At 35.6% G+C, this 27,285-nt stretch overlaps 3 protein-coding genes and 1 pseudogene across 6 annotated transcripts; 2 read left to right on the top strand and 2 right to left on the bottom strand.

The window, feature by feature from the left end:
• Positions 1 to 110: 110 nt before the first annotated feature.
• LOC143535104 (uncharacterized) lies at positions 111 to 3,921 on the top strand. 2 transcript variants are annotated; one of them, XM_077029439.1, is made up of 6 exons: positions 111 to 212; positions 1,903 to 2,013; positions 2,087 to 2,788; positions 2,872 to 2,977; positions 3,054 to 3,223; positions 3,296 to 3,921. In XM_077029439.1, exons 3-6 carry the CDS (start codon positions 2,100 to 2,102, stop codon positions 3,561 to 3,563), a joined length of 1,233 nt encoding a protein of 410 aa, XP_076885554.1. In that variant the 5' UTR covers positions 111 to 212; positions 1,903 to 2,013; positions 2,087 to 2,099; the 3' UTR covers positions 3,564 to 3,921. The 2 variants fall into 2 exon arrangements, with proteins under 2 accessions (XP_076885554.1, XP_076885555.1); XM_077029440.1 differs by having other exon boundaries at positions 117 to 212; positions 1,903 to 2,788.
• A 10,689-nt stretch (positions 3,922 to 14,610) lies between these two features.
• On the top strand, positions 14,611 to 17,758 carry LOC143535131 (endoglucanase 5-like; annotated as a pseudogene). Its single transcript, XR_013135660.1, has 7 exons — positions 14,611 to 14,833; positions 14,908 to 15,120; positions 15,909 to 16,109; positions 16,206 to 16,657; positions 16,729 to 16,892; positions 16,984 to 17,356; positions 17,444 to 17,758. The product of XR_013135660.1 is annotated as an endoglucanase 5-like (transcript).
• A 117-nt stretch (positions 17,759 to 17,875) lies between these two features.
• LOC143535103 (reticulon-like protein B8) lies at positions 17,876 to 20,148 on the bottom strand. 2 transcript variants are annotated; one of them, XM_077029436.1, is made up of 6 exons: positions 20,027 to 20,148; positions 18,880 to 19,068; positions 18,614 to 18,785; positions 18,408 to 18,540; positions 18,252 to 18,321; positions 17,878 to 18,167 (listed from the first exon to the last, which is right to left on the bottom strand). In XM_077029436.1, the coding sequence occupies exons 2-6, from the start codon at positions 19,061 to 19,063 to the stop codon at positions 18,004 to 18,006; spliced, it is 723 nt and encodes a 240-aa protein (XP_076885551.1). In that variant the 5' UTR covers positions 19,064 to 19,068; positions 20,027 to 20,148; the 3' UTR covers positions 17,878 to 18,003. The 2 variants fall into 2 exon arrangements, with proteins under 2 accessions (XP_076885553.1, XP_076885551.1); XM_077029438.1 differs by lacking the exon at positions 20,027 to 20,148 and having other exon boundaries at positions 17,876 to 18,167.
• Positions 20,149 to 21,291: 1,143 nt separating this feature from the next.
• On the bottom strand, positions 21,292 to 25,555 carry LOC143535130 (uncharacterized). The gene is made up of 17 exons (XM_077029476.1): positions 25,390 to 25,555; positions 25,260 to 25,302; positions 24,473 to 24,660; positions 24,262 to 24,351; positions 24,042 to 24,146; positions 23,832 to 23,957; positions 23,603 to 23,642; positions 23,422 to 23,498; positions 23,230 to 23,331; positions 23,066 to 23,146; positions 22,899 to 22,979; positions 22,688 to 22,819; positions 22,412 to 22,612; positions 22,249 to 22,340; positions 22,076 to 22,166; positions 21,894 to 21,985; positions 21,292 to 21,809 (listed from the first exon to the last, which is right to left on the bottom strand). The coding sequence occupies exons 1-17, from the start codon at positions 25,420 to 25,422 to the stop codon at positions 21,479 to 21,481; spliced, it is 1,905 nt and encodes a 634-aa protein (XP_076885591.1). The 5' UTR covers positions 25,423 to 25,555; the 3' UTR covers positions 21,292 to 21,478.
• Between the last annotated feature and the right edge of the window lie 1,730 nt (positions 25,556 to 27,285).

The raw sequence follows: 27,285 nt of genomic DNA, 5'->3' as shown, positions 1-27,285 counted from the left end.
ACAAGGTTACAAATAAATAAATAAAAAAAATAGTCCAATTTTAAAAAATGAGAGGCTGTCAAAGGGCATCCTATATAAGACTTTAAAGAAGAAAAAATAATAATCTTCCTGTTCCTGGTTTCTTTGGTCTCCGTCCGACGATTCCGGCAACGGCTTCAACTTTCCTTTTCCTTTTCCTTTTCCTCTCAACGCCGGACTCCTTCATTCCAAAGGTAATTAATATTCTCATTCTCTTTATTTATTCATTCATTTTTATACCAATTTAGGGTTTCTAAATGTATCTGCATAATAATAATGAATAATAATAATTGACCATTTTAGTCTGCAATTCTACCGGAATCGGTGGATTCAAAACCTACATTGTTGTCACGTTTTGTAACGCGTGTTGACAGCCTATTAGATTTGTGCAGCTGTTTTCAGATTTTGCTTCACGCGTCAAACATTAATGCGTGACTTTTGGATTAATATTATTTATAGGTTTAAAATTTGGGGGAAAATGGTTAAGAATAATAAAGTTATAATTTTGAATATTATTAAGATGAACACGACAACCAATTTTGGCGTAAAGTTTTAATTTTTATTAAAGAAGGGTAACCTAATTTGTGTGTTAACAACTTAACATACATATTGGGTATTATTATTGATAGGGATGGATGGGCAGTGGGCCAATAATTTCACTTTACAATAATATCCTTTATGTGTGAAGCAAATGCAATTGGACCATCGGTTTTCTTGTTTTCGTTGGTTTCTGGCTAAAACCGAACCAAAAATCGACATGGGAGTTTTTGAAAATAGTTTGGTTTTGGTTTTCTCGTTTTAGTTTCACCATTTGGGCATATTGGCCGGAAAAAAATTTGACCAAAAATAATGAATTTGGGCCTAATGTTTTTTTTGTTAATGATTAATTGATTACTATACATTTGGGCTGAGATATTTCGGTTAAAGGGTTAGACTATATATTAAATATTAAACTATTGTAAGTTACTTAAAGAAAAAAAACTAGGGATGAGATCGGTACCGATACCTAATTTGAGGAAAAATAGATACCGAATACCGTACCGAATATATCGGTTCGGTACCGGTACCGGTACCATACCAGTATTTCGGTAATTTACCGCTTTAACGTTTTACCTTTCATTAGTCCAAACTAGCGTTTAATTGGGCATGACTTCAAATTATTACATATTATTGACTACCATTAATTTATTGAACTTTTTTTTACCATAGTTTCATACCTTCAGAATTCATATTGTTCTCTGCTAGAGATGGTGTTTTGAAATATTAAAGGAAGAATTGAGGATTAGGTTCGTTGGTTTTCAAGAAAAAACAGGAAAGTTAAATTGGTAATTAATTGATTACGATTGCAATATAAAATTACCATCAAATTAGCATAAATAGGTAAACACAATCTGTTATATATTTAGAAAATTGAATTAGGATCCCTAATAATCTATAGTTATATAAATTCGGTACCAATACCGATTTTTACCGCAAAGTACCAACACCAATGCCGCCTTTTACCGATACCGAATTTAAGAAAAACGAACACCGATACCGGTACCCCTTACAATCGGTCGGTACGGGACCGGTACAATATCGGTATTCGGGGAAAAAAGCTTATCCCTAAGAAAAACAATATATTAGGTTCAGTTCGGGGTTTTCAGTCTTAGTTACATGCAAAACCAAATCGAATGGTTTTTATGGAAACATAAAAAAAACCTTTGGTTTTTGTTTCAAGCTTTCAATTATGTTATTAAGCTTGGTTTTTTTCGGTTTTGGTTTTTTTTTTTTTTTGGATTTATGCACGCCCCTAGCTTAAGTTATATTTAAATGCAAATGTTATCAGACTTAGTGCCACAATTTTGTTAATATAACGTTTCTTAATAATATTGTTGTAAGCAGGACGAAACTTGGCTGACCGTGTATATATAAAGACTTCACGCGGGCTGTCAATACGCACGCTTATTGGCAGCCCAAAGTCCAACGATATACTTCAACAGAAACCCGTTACAGGTAATAAGTTGTATAATGTATTAATCAAGCAATTAACTTTATTATATTTTAAAATTGCTTATTTGTTTGTCAGATATTCCAAGATTATGGCATCGTTGTCTGGTATTTTACAAAGACCAGTTGTTGCAGCCTCGGTTGTTGCATTAGCTTCGGTTTCTACTGAGCTTCGTGACCAAATCTGGCCGTCTAAACCATTGGACACATGCCATTCATCAGAACAATCAAGTGGATCTACACCGAGTTCGATAAGTGAAACGAAATGGGCTCGTGTATCTGATATTGGTTTCTGTGAATCTTTTGCAACAAAAGCCGTGCTACCTATACCCAATGTTAAACATCCAATGAAAAATTTAGGATATGTTCCATCTTTAGAGCATTTTCTCAATGTATATCGGTCAGCTGAGCTGGCAAAAACCCACAGACCGATTGATTATTCTACTAGTGTACCTGCAACGTCTAAAGATGTTGTTTACGTGTGGCATTTACCACAGTCTAATGCCATTGATTTATCTAAAAAATCCAAAATGGTAGTGGTTTTGCTCGGATGGTTAGGTGCTAAACAGAAGCATCTAAAAAAGTATGCAGATTGGTATACTTCAAAAGGGTTTCATGTAATCACCTTCACGTTCCCGATGTCTGAGATATTAAGTTATCAAGTTGGCGGGAAAACCGAACAATATATAGATTCGCTCGTGACACATCTTTCAGAATGGCTTGAAGAAGAGTGTAACCACAATTTGGTTTTTCACACGTTTAGCAACACGGGTTGGCTAGTGTAAGCCCTTTTCATCTTGTTTTATTTTTCTTTATCCAATGTTTTTCTATTTTTGTTTCTTAACGCGTGTTTTCCATTCACAGATATGGAGCGATGTTGGAGAAGTTTCAGACCCAAGATCATACTCTAATGGAACGTATTAAGGGATGTATTGTGGATTCTGCACCTGTTGCAGCCTCGGACCCACAGGTAACATTTTATACAAAACAAACTTTAGTTATATAATTTTGAAACGATAGTTATAAACCGTAAACACGCAATATAGATTTGGGCTTCGGGATTCTCTGCTGCCTTTTTAAAGAAAAACAGTATTGCAGCAACAGGATACAGAAATAAAGATGATATTGCTGCCAAACCGACATTGCAAGAAGTGGCTTTGCTGGTGGTTTTGGAGAAGTTCTTTCATGTGGTTTTAAATCTGCCTGCAATTGACAAGTAAGTCTACTTAATCTTATAAATTATTTAAGAAATTAATTTTAAAATTTAAATAACGGTTTGTTTTTTCAGGAGGCTTTCTAACGTACTAGTACAACTAAAATCAGGACAACCGAGCTGTCCACAGTTATACTTTTATAGCAGTGCGGATAAAGTGATTCCCGCGGGATCTGTGGAGTCTTTTATAGAGGTGCAGCAGAGAATGGGCCATGTGGTTAGGTCGTGCAACTTTAAGTCAACGCCACATGTTGACCATTTTAGACATGAACCCGAGTTGTACACTACTCATCTCTCGCAGTTTCTCAATGACTGCATGTTTGAGTCTTCCAGGCGCGATTGAAAAGCCTAAAAGATATGGCGGTTTGACAACAACACTGATTCTTTTATTCTACATTCTTACATTGATGGCGGTTTGACTATATTTTTCTGGGTTGAATATACACGAGGGGGATAGGTTTCATGTTTTGAAGACATGCCTTCTTCTCATCAAATTCTTTATGTTATTTGGTTTACTCAAAATATATGGAATTCTGATGTTATTACAGTCTGGTATCATGCAAAATGTACAAACACTGATATATATTCAGACAAGACCAATAAAGTAGTTGGAACTTGGACCAAAACATGTTTTGTTGCAATTTAATCGTGTCTTATGATGCAATGCCGATATTTGATATCTTGTATTCATCAGTTTCATAAAAGGGCAGACGAAGTAGGAACGGCAAGTGAACATGAAGAGTAGCATATCAACAATAAGTAAGCGTAAATGGGTTATTTAATATGAAAATGATAACGACGCGCAGCTCGTGCAAACAAAGATGGAATAGACTTCAGAAGATTATTCTTTTGACATAATATAAAGTTGATCCATTTTTAAGTGACTCCTGAGATCATCTTCACATACCCTTGTGACCTTTAAGCTCTTCCAAAAGTTGACTCAGTTTAATGGAAAAAGCCAACTGTTTTGCAGCAGTACAACTTATTTCGTTAGAAATAAGGAGCAGCTGTTCCAACAACATCGTCATATTTTCTTGTCGAACCTTCTCATTTTGATCAACAGACGGGTCTTTAGTGTCACTTTTCAGTGGCTCCTTCAAAGAACCATCGCCTTCCTTAGTCGGTATAACAGGATTCTTTTTAGAAACTGACTCAACCGGCTTAACCGTTATCGCTGACAAAAGATTAGAAACATCACTGGCTTCTAAGATACATGTGATAAAAGATTTAAACGATAAATAACCATTACTAGTAGATCATGCAAAACACTTTTCCTTTTACAATCCGAGTTTATTATATGTTATAGATATTATTTTTGATTCATCATTTGAATACTTTTATTCATTAGTGATCATTATTCCACCTCTAGTAAGAATATTATTAATCAACTGATTATTATTATCCTCTGAATACAAGCAACAAAATGTATGTTGAATCAGTTAGCCAAAAATAATCAACCTTAAACAACATGATTCACCTGCAGGGTTCGTTGAAGTTTTGCTAACGGTGTCATTTATCTTCTTTGCTGCGGCTCGTCTCTTTATAAGACCAGAAGGCATGATTGCTTGTGTATACAGATAGAGAAACCAGTAATTTATAAGAGTGTCACGTCTCTTCAGCTTCCCTCAAAAGTAATTATTAGATCATTTAAGTTTCTAACAAGTTACATCGCTTCATCTTCTCCTTTTAAAACCTACATTTATAAGATTAAAGATGACATGGTAACAGTTTTAATCCTAACTAAAATAAAAATTTTCAATTCGATATTGCTTGCAATGTTGGGTGGACATGCCCCACGTGTATCAGGTGGTTAATTACATACAATGTTTTTGTTTTTTAGTAATAATAATCATATATTTTTAAGCTAATATTTATTATCTATATTTTATAGCTGTATAGTTATACCAGTGTGAATAAATATGTGAATTTTGCTTTAACACGTGTTTGATTTATAATTTCGTAACTACAAGTAGTCATGTGGTATTTGAAGTTGTCCGGTTAAAGTTGGTTTTTGTATCAAACAACTCACTAAGTTTATAATTCTATAATCATGTTATTGAGTGCTACACAATTAGTGTAAATTTACTTTTCTGTATTATGCTCTATACAATTAGCTGAGCTAAATAGAAATATGGTGCAAGCAATGTGTAACAATCAATCGTAAACTATGAATTACTTTCATTTTCGGCTATGGTTTCACAACCTCTCGCAACGTAGGGTGTCGAAATACTAGTTTGAAAATTAATTTCCCAACACATAGATTAGCACCCTTTAGGTATTCAAGAAAAAAGTATAAAAAGTATGAAATTTAGAGAGAAGTAGTAGAACAGAACAATTTTATGAGATTATTTCTCAAAACAAACATTAATCCTACTTATGATTACAAACACAAACAGAAATGAAATAACAACTAATAACATGTAGTGTGGCATCCCACCCACTACCTTTATTTCATCCACACACCACACTTACTTAAAACAACCAAACAAACAAAGACTAAAACAAACACTTGAAGCAAGCCAATCTTCTCCTACACTTTAGGACTTGTCTTCTAACTTCTTCAGTTTTGCCTGTTGTTCATGGACTTAACGTTGTTCTTGTTGTCAAGGCTGTCACGGATCCATCTAATGTTGTTCTTGTTGTCAAGGCTGTCACGGATCCACCTGATGTTGTTCTTGTTGTCTAGACCGTCACCGATCCACCTGATGTTGTTCTTGTTGTCTAGCCCGTCACCGATCCACCTAATGTTGTTCTTGTTGTCCAGGCCGTCCATGTTCGGATGAAATCCGTTGTGCAATCCATCCATGGGTGAAACAACGTGGTTCTTTTTGTCTAGCCCATGGTTGGAAATGCCATCCATAATGCACCCATGGGTGTTAGAAATGCCGTCAGCTAAATTCCCATGGTTGGAAATGCCATCCATGATACCCCCATGGGTGTTGGAAATGCCGTCAGCTAAATTCCCATGGTTGGAAATGCCATCCATAATGCACCCATGGGTGTTAGAAATGCCGTCAGCTAAATTCCCATGGTTGGAAATGCCATCCATAATGCACCCATGGGTGTTAGAAATGCCGTCAGCTAAATTCCCATGGTTGGAAATGCCATCCATAATGCACCCATGGGTGTTAGAAATGCCGTCAGCTAAATTCCCATGGTTGGAAATGCCATCCATGATACACCCATGGGTGTTGGAAATGCCGTCAGCTAAATTCCCATGGTTGGAAATGCCATCCATAATGCACCCATGGGTGTTGGAAATGCCGTCAGCTAAATTCCCATGGTTGGAAATGCCATCCATAATGCACCCATGGGTGTTAGAAATGCCGTCAGCTAAATTCCCATGGTTGGAAATGCCATCCATAATGCACCCATGGGTGTTAGAAATGCCGTCAGCTAAATTCCCATGGTTGGAAATGCCATCCATAATGCACCCATGGGTGTTAGAAATGCCGTCAGCTAAATTCCCATGGTTGGAAATGCCATCCATAATGCACCCATGGGTGTTAGAAATGCCGTCAGCTAAATTCCCATGGTTGGAAATGCCATCCATAATGCACCCATGGGTGTTAGAAATGCCGTCAGCTAAATTCCCATGGTTGGAAATGCCATCCATGATACACCCATGGGTGTTGGAAATGCCGTCAGCTAAATTCCCATGGTTGGAAATGCCATCCATAATGCACCCATGGGTGTTGGAAATGCCGTCAGCTAAATTCCCATGGTTGGAAATGCCATCCATAATGCACCCATGGGTGTTGGAAATGCCGTCAGCTAAATTCCCATGGTTGGAAATGCCATCCATAATGCACCCATGGGTGTTAGAAATGCCGTCAGCTAAATTCCCATGGTTGGAAATGCCATCCATAATACACCCATGGGTGTTGGAAATGCAATCACATAAATTCCCATGGTTGGAAATGCTAGTGGTTGTGATGGTGGTTCTGATAGCAGACACCGCGGAAAATGCGATGGCCATGAAGGCGAGTGCAAATAGTGCAAGTTTCGTCATTGTTGTAATACTACTTGGTGGTGAAGTTTAGAACTTAGGAGGCTTCTTTATACTACAAGAAGTGAGTTTGCATGGGAAACACATGTGATGAAGAATGAAACAAGTGGATTAATACATATGTGCATGTTTTGTCTTGTTTATAAATGTATTTGCATGGGAAGCACGTGGAGACAGGATGATGCATTGATCCACCTTGAGACTTAAAACATATGCATGTAGTTTTGAATAAGATATATGCATGCAGTTTTGATATTGTAGTACAAGTGTTTTGCATGGAGATGATATTGTTGTAGGTTGACGGTTTACTGGAAAACAGGAAAAGTGCTGACTTATTTTATTCTGACAATTAATGGTGGTTGATGGTTGCTAGTGGTGAAATTAGAGAACCAACACGTTGGATCTAGGCCCGTCTTCGAGAATGATAAAAAAATTTAGGCCTCGTGTGAGACAAATTTTGGGCCTCGTACTTATAATATAAACTTATCAAATATATATATATATATATATATATATATACTAGGTTAGGTACCCGTGTACAACACGGGTTTAATAAATTCAATTTGATAAGTCTAAAAACATTCGAAATATCATAACAAAAATTTGGGTATTAAATATAAAGGTAGAAACATAGAACACATTAATCATAAAACATGTAAAATATAATATGGTCGGACACAATATAAATGAAAAATACCCAGATAAATAATCATAATATAAATTATTGTTCTACACGAGTACCTAACCTAAACGTTGAAAAATACCTAAACTAATAAGAAATTATTTTCGGATCAGACAATATAGTAATTGAAAATTATTCAGCATTGTTTTTAAGATTATAGTTCTTGATCTCGATCCCGCCTTTCTTTCTAATAAAACGTTAAAAGCAGCAAGGAGCGTTAATAGTTCAGCCATGACTGTGGAAAGCATCATATGTATTTACTTCAAATATTAAAAGTTATAGAATTTCACTATTATATTAATGCTATTATAAACGATTGAAAAAGACAATAAGTGTTCGTCCAGGACGTCTTTAGCAATTTGTCCTGACATCTTGTTTGCCTCCCGCTCAAACATTGTAAGAATCACATGACTCTTATGGGGATCTTATATCTAAAAAAATAATTATTAAAATAAATTTAAAAGATAAAGTATGGTCATTACCGTTAATAAAATGTTAAAAAGAATTGAAAACCTAATTATAGGAGATGATACATAGTCTGAGTGCAATTGTCATCGACACATTTGTACTGCTTCTTCATTTCAAAATCAGCTGAATCCTCTCCTTATCAATTCTGACAGTTTGGTTTCAACTCCATTTTTACCATGAGTTTTTATTGCATACAACTTTGATCTTACCAACAAAAATAAGGGATTTAACCTATCCAGAATTAGTCAAATTTTAATAATGGTATTTCTATGGATCTAAAAACAAATAATTTTAAAAATGTAACATACCTCTTTTATTTCATTTATTTCACGAATGTTGATGGAATTAATTTCATTAATAAATTCTTCTTCCAGTGACGAGACCATAGAGGTACCAACGGACCGATGAGAGGATGTTTCTTCACCAATGTTAGGCAGAAAGCTGGTGTGATGAAAGATTATTTGTTATATTCAGTACCTAACTTTGAATAACAAAATCAGTACCTAACTTTGAATAACAAAAGAAGCAGAGAAGTCGATCTTATATATAATTAACAATCATTGAATGAGTTTAATGGTATGTTGGAAACATATTATATTGAGCATAAATCAATCAATTTAACGGATTAAATTTGACTATAAATCAATCAATTTGTCAAAATGTGCTGATTCAGCAATATTGAAATCAAATAATTTCCTTAGTTAAATTCAAAACAAATCAAAATAAAACGTACATATTAAAGGAAATGAATAATAATATTTTGTATTAATCTATTCCAAAGTTATTATGGGCAAACCTTTGGAAAAACTTATTATGTGTTTTAGTGCATATATGGTTCACCAATAACAACATGCACGCATACATGGTTTACTACGTAAATTATATGATTGACATAATCACGAATTTATAGGTTATATACATGTATTTATGAATATATGAAACATCATTATATTTAAAATCATACCACTATAAGAGAAGAACATTCTGCTCTACATTTGCATGCTGGGGTCAAGACTGGCCATAACATCCCTGTGAAGAAAAGAATAGAAACAAATACTAAGATCATGAGCTCAAATGTTTGCTTCAAAGTCTAAACATGATGTGATTCATAACTCAATGCGTCATGGTTCTAGATTTTGTTTATAATATGTATATTCTTAACTTAAATGGCCTTAGATAGGGTATTTTTTCTACAATATGTTTAAAGACAAAAGGATGGATATATGCATTGGCTTTAATGGCTTTAGATCAACTGTTGCACATATGTGACACCTCCTCATATTTGGATTCCTCTCGTTGAGAAACCCAAAATTCATATATTATGGGTCCCGCAACTCATTTTCTAGCTCAGGATATGCTCGTTTTACTTCATGGTCGCATTTTGTCAACCAATCTTGTTCAGTTTTAACATTGGCTTATGATTTCTCATCCGTGCTCTTCTCGAATCCTTGTAACACTTCCCAAGACATCAAATCATGCTTCAGTCTTCCCGAGATATCATTTCATGCTCGTACAGGTCTCCCATTTAGCATCTTTATCGATCAATTAGCTGAAATACAAAAGAACGTATGAAGTACCAAAGTTCTAACAATATATTCAACAAAACTACATAATTAATACACTAATATATATACAAAATACACGACCATCACCAACAAAAGGGTATTAAAACTTAAATATATGCTATACGATTTCAAGGTCGGACCCACCTTAAAGCGAACGAGTTACGTGACCCATTGATTTTCGAAATTATAGTAAACCGTACAACAACCACCATACCAAGTAAAAAATTCAAAAGCATATCGTTGTTGCTGAAGATGGAGAGGCAGCTTTTAAAGAAACCGCCAGCTATAATACCATTTGTATATAACAATATAAAAGAAAACATAATAAAAGACAATAAATACAATAAATTAATAGGTAATAGTAGTAGTCATAATAATAAATAGATAAATAAAATAATAATGATAATAATATTAAATAAATAATAGTATAATAATAATAATATAAAAATAAAATACTGCAACAATATAACTTTTAGTACTCGAAAAATATATAAATACATAATAAAATTAATTAAGTGAAACAAAAAAATACAAAACAGAAAAACTTGAAGAATAAATCAAATAACATAAATTAATAAATAAACATATAAATAAATGGATCTCATAATGCATAGTTTTTGAGCTTCAAATTCGATAGGTCTTCAGTGGCTTTAAATCTCAAAGAAATAAGGTTTGTTATGTTTATATTTGTTCTAAGGTTCTAACATGTTTTGTCATAATTTCGTGGACTCAAGTTAACAGACATCCGAACATCAAAACACAGTGAACCCAGTTAAAAAAGTTTCTGAGTCCACCATGATCCGACTCATGTGTACCTTTCGCATGCGTACTTGTTCGCTGCCATCTAGCCGTTGCCTAGAGAACAAGGATTCCTGAGTAATTCTTGGTAGTTTTCTCCATTGATCTCCGGCTGGGAGGAAAACTATAGAGTGTGCTTGGTGATCCTTCACACGGGCTATATCTGGGATCGATCTGCTAGAGAATGATTGGTCATGTTTGTTAAAGAATTCTTTAGCCATGCCGGGTGATGAAATGACTATTGTTGTTATACTTCCAAGCTTAAGTGACATTAGAGGACCGTAACGTTTAGAGAGTGCGGCTAGAGAGTGATGGGGCTTGTTGCCTAGTTTTAAGAGGTTTCCGATGATCGGGTAAGGGTAAGGCCCTGGTGGAAGCCGCGGGTTACGATGGCTGGAGATGGTGATAACATAGATGAAAGTTATGAGGAATAGTAGCACAAGAAGGAAGGTTGTGTTATCCATGTTTTTGCAAGGAAAATGGTACGTGTTTTCTGATTAACACTTGGAGAATATATATAGCCAACTATATGTAGATCATAACGAAACCAACCATAAAAAGTAAAGAAAAGGACCCATTGGCGGATCTAATATGGGTTTACGGGAATCCACTGACTTTAAAACTTTACGTCAAAACAATATATAAAAAGTTTCAGTGAACCTATAAGATTTTTAGAAATAAAATAATAACAAATTGTTTAAGTTGGTATAGTGGTAGACTTTTTCTTAAAACGTCTTAAGTTCAAGCCTCTTTACAAGACCAATTGTGTACACTTTTTCTTTTGTGTAATTTTTTTCTTTTATAAGACAATTACTTTGTTATTAGTTGAAGTTTTAAATAGCTAAAAAAAAAGAGTGTTTCACGTCTTAATTGCAACCCATTTATTGTAACTCTTTTTTCCCATCATTTTTATTGACCTTGTAGTTTTATTATATTATGTGTTTTTTATATTAACATATTGTTTTATTATGATATCGTATTATGCAATATTTCTCGATCTGACCTTAAAAATTTAACGTTTGGTTGTGCGAAATTTGAACACCGAAAAAATTGAACCCATAAGAAAAAAGTTTTGAATCCGTCACTAAAAGAACCCACTAACCAACGAAACTTACCATGACTTATTATCCTAAACTTTGTTCATAGTGCATAGGTGAAAGAAAAAATAAACATGTACCTTAGTTATATATTAAAAACAAAACAGCTCCATGCATTGTCTAACAAGCCATGTTTGCCTGCATTCGGTTTCTTTTGACCCATGAGCCCATCAAGCATGCTCGACGAACCCGACAATCATTCTCTTAATCGTTGTTTGTTCACACCATTAGTCACTGTAGCCTTAATAGTTGCAACTGTTTTGCTGACCTCATCCTTTCTTTCTTCAGTATTTGGGAGGCTTTCGCACATGCGGGCAGTCCTTTGCCTCTTAAGACATTATTTAACTCATGCTCCCCTGATGTTTTGTCTTCTATATATTATGTGGTTGAAGTGGATGATCCGCATATGCATGAGGAAGTCATGAACGATCCACGGGTCTTGTGGATGATCCAGGGATGCCCTATGAAGGAGTCCTGAACGATTCGCGGGTATTACTTGGTGGGTATCCGAAGCTTTTTGCTATCCTACCTCTATAGACGTTTCACTAATTTTTTTTTAATCAATAAAATATGTTTGTAACACTCATGATCACGACTCATATCAAATAATATCATTATTTTTCACTCACATGCATTGGCATTGATTATGTGACAATTATTATCAAGACTCAAAGGTAACATTACTATAGGAAATTGATGGCATATGTGGGTCTACCACAAATGGAAAAATACTTGAACCACTAACTCATAACTCATAACTCATAAGTCATGACACAGCTAGCTTCAAAACTCAAATAGTGTCGAAAGCAACTACCAATAGGACGTCAACATGAGAGGTCAAAGTTTGTGTGCACTGAACACAAAAGTCAATGTAAATTGTAACACATGGTTGAGTGAGGATAGTCTATAATCTATATTGTCCGCGGATGAAAGCTTCATTCACCCAAAAGGGTAAAGTCTTACATGCAGTCGAGAAAATAAGAGAAGCATCATGCCCGTTTTGAATGCCTGAGCTGTCCACAAAGATTTGGATAGGGCGAGAAGTGTCATTATATAAGTTCTAACTCGTTTCTTTCACTTAGGCTATTTGGTATGGACACCAATTCACTAATTGGTGTTCCATGTGGCATATTGGTATTGTCGAAAACCAACCCCCCCCCCCCCCTCACCACTATTTGTGTTTGGTGAATTGGCAAAAGTTTTAGGGGAATTCCCCAAACCATTTCACCAATCTTCACCCATTTTCTTTTTAAAATAATTATGTATATTAATAATATTTGTATTTGTTAAAAATTATTAAAAACAAAACTAAAATTCATAGGTTTGTATATTTTGAACATCCTGGTATAAATTTTAACAACGAATTTTTTTTTTCAAAAAAATTATTTTGAAATCGTAAACGATTTTGACACGTGTTTGAACCGGTAAATTTGGTTAAATAGATTTACGTTTTTCGAACTACCCGACGACAATGAAGACTCATATAATATGTGTGAGTGTATCAACCTACACCACTTATAACCATGTCCCTTCACACAATCCATAACAAAATCAATATTAAATTCCCATACATAACTTACCAAGTTCCCCTACACAACTAACAAAGTTATCTTACACAATGTACCAAGTTCTCCTACACAACTAACAAAGTTACCCTACAAAACTAATCCCGCCCATTACACCGGTAAACATGGTCCCCTACACAACAAATCATATATATACAAAACACAAAAATATCTTCACCCCTGCATAATAACCATGTTTCGTACACAACAACATAAGCATGACATCATTTATGGTTCGTATACAACCCTATTTATGGATATAGAAATTGAAAAGGTGTAGGTGAATGGAGATTGATGAACACAAGCTCAACATATGAAGCAAGGTTGTCTAGGATGGGAAGACAGGGAAGTCGGCCGACTTAGGCCTAATCATCCCAGAAGCTTGAAAATTTTTTTAAAAAAAACAAAGTCATATGAACAATTATTAGGTAATTAATATAAGCAACTACAATACATTGATATCGCTAGGCCAAAAGCCCTTATAAGTATATAAATGTCATGAACAATTTTGAATAAAAAGAAAAACTTGTTTATCAAGAAAATAACGTATGAATTATGTTAACTCATTGTTTTAACATGTTGATATAGTTCAAATGTTCAATTGTAATACCCTGAAACCACAAAAATTAATACTTACACATCATTCTATTTATAAATTCGTATTCTAGATAAGAAAACCGAAGAAAATTAATATATTACATTCTAATATACAAGAAACGTACTTTTGGCCAACATCTTATCTTAATTATTACTATTTAATTATATAGAATTAAAAGAAGTGGTTACAATAAATGATGAGATTTGCCATGTTTAAAAACCATTCCATATTGCACGTAACAATCATATTCCCTAAAAAATACATATTTAAAGTCATACCAACCATCAGAAGTTTGCATTTTTGCATGGTCAATCAAAATATCTCTTAACAAAAACATAAAATAACATTATATCTAAACTTAGTCATTGATGTATAATAATATTTAAGCTTTAGTCAAACTTAGATTCTCTATTTGGCAATCATAAGGATGAACTACTTAATACAACGTGAGGACCTCTAACATGGATTCTGTATCATCAACGTGTACCCAACCATCTTCCGTACATTCATTCTCATCTTCATCTTAATATTTGTGTGCATACATGTATATATAACATTATAACTTGTCTATATATATATATATATCACTCATCATTTCTTCTTCATCATCTTAAACCACCTCAATCATACACAATGGTGAACTCGAGACACGTTTTCGCAACATTAATATCAGTTATAACCGTTATCGATGTATCGTTAGGGTTCGACTACATGCAAGCGGTTGACAAGAGCTTATTATTTTTCGAGGCACAGAGGTCAGGTAAGTTACCCGGGAACCAACGTGTGAAGTGGCGTGGCGATTCTGGCCTCCATGACGGTTACCAACAAAATGTAAGTGGTTTGTTATGCTCGATCGGTTTGTACTTTCGAGTTTGTGCTATTATTAATGTAGTGGTTGAATGTAGGTGAATTTGGTTGGAGGGTACTATGATGCAGGTGACCATGTCAAATTTGGTCTGCCAATGGCTTATAGTGTCACAATGCTGTCATGGGGTGCCATTGAGTATGGTAGAAGCATGATGGATCTTGACCAAATGAGCCATGTTTTGAATGCTATTAAATGGGGTACTGACTACTTCATCAAAGCCCATCCACAGCCCAATGTTCTTTGGGGACAGGTATTCAGTAATCCATAATAATTATTAGGTTTATTGGATTTTAATAATCCAAACTTTGGTATATTGGCCGATATTAATCCCAACTTAAGAAATTCCCTAGAATAATCCCAACTTTCACTCTATTGGCCTCCACTGAGCCTTTTGTTAACAGGAACTAACTCAGTTAGTTTTAGGACAAAATATGTCATTTCTACAAATTGAGAGGGACAAACGAAAAATAAAAATTAACTTACAAACTCAATGACACGGGCGCCAAAACTACCGCGGTTTCCACCACCGACACCGCCACCATCATGTCCGCCGCCGTCGACACCGCCACTACCACCGCAACCTCCGCCACTGCCTACAACCCCACCATCGGTGGCGGAGGCTGCAGTGGTGGTGGTGGTTACGGTGTTGACGGCGGTGGTTGTGGTGGTGGTGGCGGTGTTGAGGGTCGCGGTGTCGGTGGCGGCAACCGCGGTGGTGGTGGCGCCCGTGTCATTGAGTTTGTAAGTTAATTCATATTTTTCGTTTGTCCCCCTCAATTTGTAGAAATGACATATTTTGTCCTAAAACTAACCGAGTTAGTTTCTGTTAACAAAAGACTCAGTGGAGGCTAATAGAGTGAAAGTCGAGATTATTCTAGGGAATTTCTTAAGTTGGGATTAATATCGGCCAATAGACCATAGTTTGGATTATTAAATTCCAATAAACCTAATTATTAATAATAATGATTATTATTGTTATAAACTAAATAGAACAATTGAAGTTTGGTCACCTAAATGTTTTTAAAAAATTTGGTGCAGGTAGGTGATGGTGACTCGGATCACTACTGTTGGGAACGGGCCGAAGACATGACTACACCACGAACCGCTTACAAATTGGATACTGAACACCCGGGTTCAGACCTTGCGGGTGAAACTGCTGCGGCTATGGCTGCATCAGCTATTGCATTTAGGCCTTTTAACTCTTCATACTCTGACTTGCTTTTAGTTCATGCAAAACAGGTTTGGAAACAAATACTTCAATCACTTCATAGTTCTTAAATAACTTTGTTGTGGTTGTCGTGTTTCAAACTTGTCTTTTTCATTTACAAAATGCAGCTTTTCTGGTTTGCTGATCGATTTAGAGGACTGTTCACGGACTCCATCCCATCTGCAAAGGAGTTTTATGCATCATCGGGATACTCGGTAAGTCAAAAACTATTTTCATCTATAGGTACAAGATATTTTTTACCTAAACTAAGGGGTTTGTTTGGGTTTGAAGGATGAATTGTTGTGGGCGGCTACATGGTTGTATCGAGCAACTAAGGACACGTCATACTTGAAATACGTGGTGGATAATGCCGCCTCGATGGGTGGGACCGGTTGGGCGGTGAAGGAATTTTCTTGGGATAGCAAATACGCGGGCGTCCAGATTCTTCTATCTAAGGTGTTGATGGATGGAGATGGTGGTGCATACACTGCTACACTAAAACAATATCAAGCTAAAGCAGATTACTACGCGTGTGCTTGCCAACAAAAGAATGACGGCTACAACGCGCCTATGACTCCTGGTCTGTTGACTTTATAAAGACTATGTTTGACCTCAATAGTCAAAATCGTACTAACTTCATATCTTATACAGGCGGCTTACTCTACTTGCATGAATGGAACAACATGCAATACGCAGCCTCCGCTGCATTCTTACTAGCCGTCTACTCAGACTACCTCTCAGCGGCTAAATCGGTCCTAAAATGCCCGGATGCTGTTATTCAACCTCGAGAAATCCTCATGTTCGCTAAATCACAGGCATGACTCGTATAGTCGCATTATTCCATGTTTTTCTAATAAGAAAACAATATACTCGTGGTTAACAAAATGGGTGTTGGGTGTTATGCAGGCTGACTATATCTTAGGAAAGAACCCAAAGTCAATGAGTTACATGGTCGGCTACGGTCAAACCTACCCAATTCATGTGCACCACAGGGGTGCATCCATTGCATCCATATCAGTACTCCATTCGGTAGTGGGATGTGTTCAAGGGTTTGATGCATGGTACCGCCGCCCACAAGCTAACCCAAACATTATCCATGGTGGCCTTGTTGGTGGACCTGACAAAAATGACAATTTCAACGATGACCGGTCAAATTATGAACAAACAGAACCTACACTGTCCGGGACCGCCCCTCTTATCGGGCTCTTTTCTAAGTTACACAGCATGAATCCAAACTATGCACCAAAACCTACCCCAACCAAGGCCCAACCCGTTTCATGTGAGTAACTAACACCAATGAAGTTTACAGTTCTAATTTAAGACCGATTTAACTATCCTTACTTGAGTGATTGTGTTTTTTCAGCAGGGGCGCCAGTGAAATTCTTTCACACGATAACAGATTCATGGACGGTTGGGAGAATTGCATATTATAGGCACAAGGTGACGATCAAGAACCAGTCAACAAAACCAATCACAGATTTGAAGTTAGAAATTGAAAACTTATCAGGGGCATTGTGGGGATTATCTCCAACTCGAAACAAGAACGTATATGAGCTTCCTGAATGGATTAAGGTAATCAAACCAGGTTCTGAGTGCAGTTTTGTGTATGTTCAAGGCGGCCCACAAGCTAAGGTCTCGGTTCAATCCTACCACTGATGACCATGTCAAATTCATGGTCAACTCCCACTTTACTTCCTTTGTGTTTGATAACTGAAACTTACCAAGGAAGTCTTGTTTTCTAGATTTAGTTTTGAAAAATGTATTTAATTTGAGAAAATGAAAACGATTCATATTACAGTTGATATATATACCCAAACTAGCATCAACCGATAACACTTATAAAAAAAATTCTGGTAAATACACGATACGCAGTCTAAAATGACAAGTTAAACTTACATAACATTTTTGCAACATATTCTGATAAACCTATTCAAACTTCTTCCTGGTTGCTTTGGGAATTCTGCTTAGAACACAAGCATCCAGCTTACTGTAGTTGTTTTGAAGCTTTCCCAACAAATTGTAAACAGCGTTATCAATTTGATCATCATACTTCTCGTACACAACAGGTAATGTGTGTGCAGCCACGAAACCTAATAAAAAAAATAAACATATTGAAGCCAAAAGATCTTGTGCATTTTGATCTGAAATAAAAAATGAAATATACATATTGTTACCTATATAAATGACTGTAAAGAAGTTACACCAGGTTCCGATTATTGCAGCAGTTAGCAAGCTCCCAATGACCTGATCAAAATTTAAAAAGAAATTAAAAGGTTGTGAAACTTCATACTTGTAACCTGCTCAAAAGTCTCATTTATAATGTGACATACAATTGCAAGTTGCTTAATATCTCCTCTGTAACCGACATTCTGAAGGAAACTTAAAGCACGATTGACTTCAGCACCAACTGCAGTGCCAATGTTCACGAAGAGTTCTTCTGAAAGACGAACACTTGGTGGGGCCCTGTTAAGTAGAAATCATAAGTAAAATGTAACATTTAAATTTCAAATTTATAACTAATGATTTCTACTATTACCTGTTCAAAAGGCGTGACCAAATAAACTGGCCAATGATACACACAACAAGGCCAAAGCAAACCAGAGGGATAAAATTGTAATCCAGCCATTCAAAAAGCACCCAAACTGCAGTGGCGCCAAACAGGACACTTGCGGATATTTTTTTGTTCCTCCATAAGAGGACATCGGCAGCTTTAAAACAAAAGGAAATTAATTTAAAAACAACGTGACAAACATATTATCATCATTGTAAAGACGAATATAACGAAGACGAGATGAAAGTTACATTTGCCACCCCCTAAAATATGATGAATCGGCTTCTGTCTCCCAAAGAGCTTGTTGAATTGAGCACTGACAGAGTGTGATTTCTCCTCCTCAAAGAACGAACCAGAATTATGCTTCTGATGATTATCAGAAAGCGAATCCATAATGTTCTTGAGGAGATTTTCAGTTGTTATTCCCTCAGGCATGGTTACTGTGTAGAAATTAATTGATAAAAAAAACACCTTGTTAGCATTATACTTTAATATTAAACACCAATGCTGGTGCAACCACAAATACCTCATTCATCAAGGTGGCAGCCTTAGGGTGTGCTACGTCAGCAAAAAAATTCTAAAAATTTGAAAAATTTTTATCACAAGCTAAACGAGTGCGTTACTTTTTTGAACGCTTAATTTTTGTATCACATATACGAGCGTTGGCCATTTATTTCCACCTTGTTTCCCACGTCACTTTTAAAAAAATACATATGTGCGTGCTACTATGTTGCGCATATACTACATTATTTTTAGGGTTTCCTGCCTGCACCGTAACGAGTTTAACCGATACCGACTAAATCCGTGTCGCTTCACCACCGCAACACGCAGGTTTGTCAACTTGTTGATACTTAATACTTAAACCGTATTTTTGAAATTGATAAAATAACAATATGCTAGTATTCATATTTTGAGCATCATATAAAAATTGAGTCATACAGTGAATAAGAAAGGGAGACAACTACTACTTTTTAGGAATTTAATAAGTTGACTTCAGGTCAACAAAATTAGGTTCAAAGAGTCAAGGGGGAAAAGGAGCAATCATTATAATAGGACTGAGTTTATTAAAGTAGTAGCAAAAGTAACCAGATTAAGCCCTAATAATATTATTATTATTGACTCTGGACTTTAAAAATTAGTATTACTAATTTACTAGTCAAATTATTCAATAAAAAGTATAATAATCAATTTCATTTACAACATCCATCCACATCTGAATAATAATCATTTACTACTTCGATTAGAGATTAGAGTTTGATGACAACAAATTACGTGTTAGAGACTAAAATATGACGAACTAAAACCTAATTTTATTGCAATTCTACTTATTAATAAACAACTTCAAGTAAATAACTTCAAGTGTGTGTGTGTGTGTGTGTGTGTGAGAGAGAGAGATACCAAATTCTGCTTAATCGTCGATGAGAGAGAGAGAGAGAGAGAGTGTGTGTTTAAAAAGTGAGTGAGACAACTAACAAAGAGGAAGAAGATATGATACGACTTGAATGATTGATTGCGGGTCGGGTCGGGTCGGGGGTAGATGAAGCTGAAAGTTAAACGACGGCGTTTTTGTTTGAATGTATTTCATTAATGACCCGTGCAGACATCTTTACACCAATCACTTTCACTGTCACGTTGAAAGTTTTGAATTCGATAATGGAAAGTAGATTGCCATTTCGAGGCTAAAACTGATCTAAAAAACCGGTTTGGAACCATTCAAAAACTTTTAACTATTGTCAAATGGCTATATGAGTGTTTTATAACCGTTTGTTATTGTTTTCTTTACTTTTTAGGGAGTAGGGACCATTTTGCCCCCGTATGCTAGTATAAAAACGTATTGGTTGTTTTGGATGGTTACAATGGCAAATGTTTTATTTGATGATATGTAATTATCGTTGTCGCCGTCTTCATCTTTAATTGGTTTTAGTTGCGTGCTCTAGAGGTTTAGGCTGACAAGTGTACTTCATTTTTTAACTTTCACCACCTCGCAATGTTCTATCACATGACTAATTCAAATGTTGTGTTCAACATTGCTTTAAGGAACATGTTTGCTTGATATTCTGTCATCAAGCCATTTCAATATTTTCTAACTTTCACCACCTCGCAATGTTCTATCATCAAGCCATTTCAATATTTTCTGACATTAGACATAAGTCAAGCTTCAAGAAAATTTCAGAGTTTTCTTTCTTTCTAGTATTAACACCTTGTTTGCTTGATTTATCATTGAAGACTTTTTGACTCTTAGCAATTTTGTTTAGTTGAAGAAATTTGTTTGTAATATCAACCCCATGTTTGCTTGGTTTGCTTGGCTTTTTAAACCGGTTTTTACTTTGATGACCAATAACCAGTTTGGCACATACCTGAACCAGTTTAGGACTTCGAATCTAATAGCGTACTGTTTACCGCTATAGAGTAACTAAGTAAATATAGGCTTACAAACAACAAAACCAACTTCAAGACATGAATCAAGTCACCAACTCACTACTTAAAAGTTTTCATCGAAATAGACCAGAGTAACAAATATAGATAAAGATCAAGTAACCCATGTTTGTAATTAATTAAAGTGAAACATATTGATAGCAAGTCACATTACACATGATGTGACAGTCACACATCACATATTACTAAGGAAAACTGACCCCATGATTAAGGCATACAATACCACATTAACGTAAATTTAATTTAAATTTAAATAGAACATCTAGGTTGACAAAAACCTTACATAATACTTGTTTCAAAACTACATAACCCAAAAATGTCACCATATAATCGTCCATACGAAAAACAAAACTAAAAAACCAAACACATAAATTTGACCCAACAGACATTATCGCCTTCACAACCACTCAACATCTAATCATCACCGAAAGTTGTCTTCTTTCCGGTACCGGGTGTTGCCATGCTTGGCCTGCCAGACCCACGGCCTCTACCACCACCACGTCCACCACGACCGCCATCTCTACCACGGCCGCCGCGACCACCATCTCGGCCACCAAACCTACCTCTTCCACCACTCCTGCCACCATCAAAACCGCCACGGCCTCCACCACGTCCAGAGCCACCTCCATCGTTTCCTCTTGGCCTAGCTTCCTCCACACTTATAGATCCTCCATTAACATCAGATCCGCTGAGTTCAATAGCCTTGTTCAAGGCGTCACGGTCAGCAAAATCTATGAATGCAACACTGCCAAGAAAAACACATCCCACTCGTTATTTTATTAGAATCAAAATAGCTTGACTTCACAATTGAGTATATAATAAAACATACCCTTTAGGACCACCAGACTCGAAATCTTTAGGAATAGACATCCTAGAAATCTCTCCACATTCACTAAAGACCTCGGTAAGTTTATTTCTAACCTGCAACATAAAAAAATATAGAATGTGTTAAACATGTGTAGCACAAAGATAACATCAGGATGTAAAATGAAGAATTGTGTGAAAACATACTTCATCAAAGTTTTCATCATAACCGAATCCCCTAACGAAAGCGGTTAGTCCTTGAGTCTGCCCACCACCCTTCTGGAAAGACCTATCATTGCTGCAGCAAATAATACATTTAAGTCTCATTCCAAAGACATTATTAAAAACAGATGCTAATATGTTGTGAAAAAGAAATATACCCGCCAGTGCCAGGAGTGTATGCACCTCTTTCCTTTGCTAAATCAAGTCTAACTTCACGGCCAACTAATGATTCTCCATTTAGTTTGAGACCCTGCAAATACATGATATGATCATTTGTTGAAACAACACAAAACTATTTAAAAACAAAAACAAAAAGAAAACCTTTTGAGCAGCCTCGGCAGTAGCAAACTCAACATGTCCATAACCTGCAAATTTGCCATCTCTCATGGCAAAACGGACCTCGACAACTTCACCAGCATCTTTGAAGAAATTAATCACATCATTTTCTTCAATGGAGAAGGCTAAATTGCCCATAAACAAAGTTTTGGATCCTGAAGTTTGAGGGGTAGCTGGGGTTTGAGGCTGCAAAAAATAAAAATTCAGTAACGAAATCTTCAAATAGATTAAAAACATAACATAAATGCACAAACAACTAACCGCTTTCTTGGCTGATGGAGCATCAACCATCTCCACATCGGTATCCTTCTTTGCGGTTTTCGGCTCCTCTTCCTCTTCAGAACTTTCTTCATCAGACTCTTCTTCAGAGCTGCTGCTATCCTTCTTTACAGCCTGCTGTAAAATATTTCATACAAATAAGCAACAAGATTCAGCCTTTTTACGGTTCTTGTAAAAGACAGAATCCACGAACCTTTTTAGCAGCTGGCTTTACTGGCTCTTCGTCTTCATCAGAGCTTTCATCAGTATCACTTTCTTCCACTTTAGCAGCCGGCTGAAATATAAATTAACAATAGTATTAATAAACACAGTATCAAAAAATCAATGCTTCTGAAATGAACAAATTTAAGTTAAACCTACCTTCTTTGCAACTTGTGGCTTTGCTGGCTCTTCATCAGAGCTTTCCTCTGAATCACTACTTTCTTCCACTTTAGCAGCAGCCTGAATTGTATATCAGCAATTTCATTAACAAATTATAGTATAATTAAATAAGCAAAGCTATTAGAAATGAGCAATCAACCTACCTTTTTTGCAACTTGTGGCTTCGCAGGCTCTTCATCAGAACTCTCATCGGAATCACTGCTTTCAACTTTAGGAGCTGCTTTTGCAACTGGTTTCTCAGCAGGCTGAAAATATATTAAAACTTATCAGTGTACTGAATAAAATAACACACCCAAAAATTATCTTTTTTAAAAATTTCAAAAAGTAATATATACCTTGGCTTTTTTCTTTTGAGGTTCATCATCAGATGAACTTTCATCTTCATCAGAACTTGAATCAGACTCTTGCTTCTGTACATCCAGCAAATAAAAATTTAAAAATAAAAATTAATATATTTTGTGCATTGTTAAAATACACAAAATAGAAGCACATAAAAGCATTGGATACACACCTTAGCAGCAGCAGCTACAGGTTTTTTGGCTGGAGCAGCTTTAACCTGCATAGATACAAGCTCACAATCACAATCAAAATCACTACAAATGCAAATGCTTTAAACAAAAATAAACATACATCTTCATCAGAATCACTTTCTTCAGAGCTACTGTCATCAGAGCTCTCTGCTTTAGCTCACAATCACAATCAAAATCACTACAAATGCAAATGCTTTAAACAAAAATAAACATACATCTTCATCAGAATCACTTTCTTCAGAGCTACTGTCATCAGAGCTCTCTGCTTTCTTAGCAGGAGCGGCAACGGCTCCATTTTTGGAAGCAGCAGCTGCTGGCTTCTTTGCAGGCTTGGCATCATCCTGTAAATAATCATTAATTAACTCAAATAAGCACTTTAAGGGTATTTTAATTTTAATGTTTAATAAAAATTAAAGCTATCTTACTTCATCTGAACTGTCTTCAGAGTCAGGCTCAGAGCTTGATTCAATTTTCTTTTTAGCTGCCACAGCACCATTCTTGGCCACAACAGCTGGCTTCTTTGGTTCCTCCTACACAATCACAAGCATACTCAATATATGTACAAAAATTTACAAACACTAGGTTAAAAATGTAAGACTTCACATTGGTTTAAGAAAACAATAACTACAAAAGAACATCACTTACATCATCAGACGATGAATCAGAGTCATCACTGCTGCTTGGGGCCTTGACTGGTTTCTTAGCAGGTGCAGGAGCTGCTTTCTTAGGAACCACCTTTACCATGTTTAACATAAACAACATCAACACATATAAACAGTAATACAAAGAAACTATAATAATCCATATTAAATAGATCATTTAAAAAAACAAGTTCTACATTATAATATAGATTTACCTTCTTTTGTTCTTTCTCAGACTCTGATGAGCTACTGTCTTCAGAAGAACTGCTTTCCACTTTCTTCACAACCTTCTTCTGAGTCTTAGTCTCAACTTTCTTCTTCTCAACAGCACCACCATTCACAACCTTCTGTTTCTTACTGCTCACCACTTCCTTCTCAATAATCTCCTCTGCATCTCTCTTCCCTATATATATACAACCATCACAACAATCAATTAAATTCACAAATTAAAAACTTTCAAATCAAATATCTTAAAATACATGCTTTCATCAAAAAGCACATAAAAATCATCAAAATAAGCACATTAAAAAATCATTTACTAATCAAAAATCTCAAAATATATGCTTTAATGAAAAAAATAATAATTTAAATAACAAAAAAACAAGTTTTTAAAATCAAACATCTCAAGAAATATTTTTGATCAAAACGACATAAAAATCATCAAAATAAGCACTAAAAACCATTTAAATCACCAAAACAAAAACTTTTACCATCAAACAACACAAGATATATGTTTTCATCAAAACAACATAAAAATTATCAAAATAAGCACTTCAGAAATTTCATTTAAATCACCAAAATAAAAAACTTTTTCAAATCAAACATCTAAAAATATATGTTTTCATCGAAACACAATAAAAATCATCAAATCCAACTTTATTCAAAACTAAAAATACATGCTTTAACATAACAATAACTAAATTAAATAAATAAACCATTAAAATCTCAATCCATATTATACAAAACCCTAAAATTGACCTACAAAATTAACCAAACCAATACCTTTCTTAGCAGACTTGGTGACAACAGCAGCAGCTGAATCAACCTGAAACCAAACCAATTCAAACAACCATCAGACTCAATTACACACACACACAAACCCTAACGAATTGAAAACAACAACCAACAGCACCTTGGTAGCAGACTTCTTGGATGCCTTAGGCATGATGATGAATCGAACTGAGAACTAATTGAAAGAAATAAGGTGAGAAACGAAGGTGCGGCGTGTGCAGCTTCAAAAACCCTAAAAGAATAATTAGGGTTTTACAAAAGGTAGGCCGTATGAGTTGAGAGGTTACTAAATATATAGTGAAGGCTGAGGTGGTAAGATATTTGTGAGTTAACGGCGTTAGTTTTAGGTTTTTATTTTGTTTTAGTTTAACAGTTGGTTCTGTTTGTTAGACGTGACGGCGGTTTTTTTTAGCTTGCTTAAAACCCTACTACGTGAATTGTTCTTCTTCAAATTGGTCGACATAGGTGAAAATGTAAATTTGGAAATTTTATATGTTTAGTTTGTAAATTAATTATAACTTCAAGTATAATTATTTTTAACGACTTTTATCGATAATAAAAATTCTCTTATTTAGAGTGAAGCAAGCTAAAAAGGTTATCTGATTTACGTTGAAAAACTAATTTTTATCTTATTGTCATCGGAAGCCATAATGAACCGCTACAAGACCCAAATCACCCTATAAATCAGAGTATGAAAGTTCTCCATATCCAACACATGAATATCTGAAAACCTTATCACATTTTTCTAGACCCAAACCTTATCATACTTTTCAGATACGTAGCTTATTACGTAGCTAATACAGTTTCAGATATTCATGTGATATCCAATCAAATCAGAGTATGAAGGTTCTACATATCTAGCACATGAATATATGAAAATGTATTAGCTACGTACTAAGCTATACCAAGGTAAGATTTATGATTATGTACGGATTCATTAAACTCTAAGCTTGGACACTAGATGGAATAAACAAACTTTGTTAAGAGATCTTTGATGACAGATAAAATAAAAATGTTACATCATGTAGTGTAACATCCTGAAAATTTTGTATCAGATATGTTAACCTTGTATGAACCTCGTCAAAGTATGTGTTTTTTTGGTTTTCATCAAGATTTAAAAACTGTATTTTCTTTAATGGTTTGAAAAAAGCAATACTCATATTCATCTTTGTGGTCAGAATCGGTTAACTCCGCAACGTCAACATCGACTTGCCACCATCGCATCCCTGATTCGCAGCCACCTTCAAGTGGGCGCGACCGCAACATCGAAGAAAAACATGTTCGTAAGCGGAGGGGGCTGTGCACAAAACTCGTAATTCTTATTCTTCTAGATGGCGTGGGCCTTCTGCACAAAGAATCCACTTCGGCTAAAAACGTTTTTGAGTAGCACAAGATAAGAAGGCCCGACCACCACGATTTATCATCCGGAAGCAAGTGATTCTTCTCACAAGACGGATGGTTCTCGACTACTATCGGAGTTAGGTTCATCAAACTCGTGTCCAACGGTCCCAGTCTCCCAACATCACTTGTTTCACGAATAACTATGTCAACCACAAGTGACTGTTGTTTCACAAACATCTCATAAGTTAACGGAACCCGTCTGGCCCTTCGGGTGGGGCGCCATGTGTGAGAGTTACACTATTGCTTTCCCGTATTATGGGCCCAAGTGACGCAATAAAAGTTTTGAATAAAGGGATATCGTTACAATGGCCCTTATACACATCTAAATGATCTACATAAAGAACACCATCGGGTGAGGTTCTATTGATTAATTTTTACCAAATATTGAGTTTATCGTCACACGTTACCCGACCCGACTTTACCTATGACGAGGATGTTGATCGAGAAGTCCATGTCACTATTTTCATCATATTCAAGGTTAACAACTTTGCGCTTAGCAGCATCAAGACTAAAATATTGGCCCGATTGTGGGCACCCCCACACTCTAACTGCCATATGGGCAAGATCCCCTGCAACAGCGAGCTCGTCTGATGCAAGCGCTAATCTATAAACAAGT

This window comes from Bidens hawaiensis, unplaced genomic scaffold (genome assembly GCF_021521415.1).
Source record: "Bidens hawaiensis isolate Kalapana, Puna unplaced genomic scaffold, B.hawaiensis_p1.1 tig00010387_1, whole genome shotgun sequence".
In the NCBI taxonomy this organism is placed as follows: domain Eukaryota; kingdom Viridiplantae; phylum Streptophyta; class Magnoliopsida; order Asterales; family Asteraceae; genus Bidens; species Bidens hawaiensis.
The sequence above is the reverse complement of the archived record's forward strand: the minus strand, read 5'-3'. Positions and strand labels throughout refer to the sequence as shown.

Excerpts from the sequence above, each read along its gene's own strand:
- LOC143535103 (XM_077029436.1), bottom strand. The coding sequence starts at position 19,063 with ATGCCTGAGGGAATAACAACTGAAAATCTCCTCAAGAACATTATGGAT. Across the intron at positions 18,786-18,879 it reads TATTTTAGGGGGTGGCAAAT|CTGCCGATGTCCTCTTATGG; the intron begins GTAACTTTCATC and ends TTTGTTTTAAAG. Across the intron at positions 18,541-18,613 it reads TGGTCACGCCTTTTGAACAG|GGCCCCACCAAGTGTTCGTC; the intron begins GTAATAGTAGAA and ends TCTACTTAACAG.
- LOC143535130 (XM_077029476.1), bottom strand. The coding sequence starts at position 25,422 with ATGCCTAAGGCATCCAAGAAGTCTGCTACCAAG. Across the intron at positions 22,820-22,898 it reads TAAAGCCAGCTGCTAAAAAG|GCTGTAAAGAAGGATAGCAG; the intron begins GTTCGTGGATTC and ends ATTTTACAGCAG. Across the intron at positions 22,167-22,248 it reads TACACTCCTGGCACTGGCGG|CAATGATAGGTCTTTCCAGA; the intron begins GTATATTTCTTT and ends TATTTGCTGCAG.
- LOC143535104 (XM_077029439.1), top strand. The coding sequence starts at position 2,100 with ATGGCATCGTTGTCTGGTATTTTACAAAGACCAGTTGTTGCAGCCTCG. Across the intron at positions 2,789-2,871 it reads AGCAACACGGGTTGGCTAGT|ATATGGAGCGATGTTGGAGA; the intron begins GTAAGCCCTTTT and ends TTCCATTCACAG. Across the intron at positions 3,224-3,295 it reads AATCTGCCTGCAATTGACAA|GAGGCTTTCTAACGTACTAG; the intron begins GTAAGTCTACTT and ends TTGTTTTTTCAG.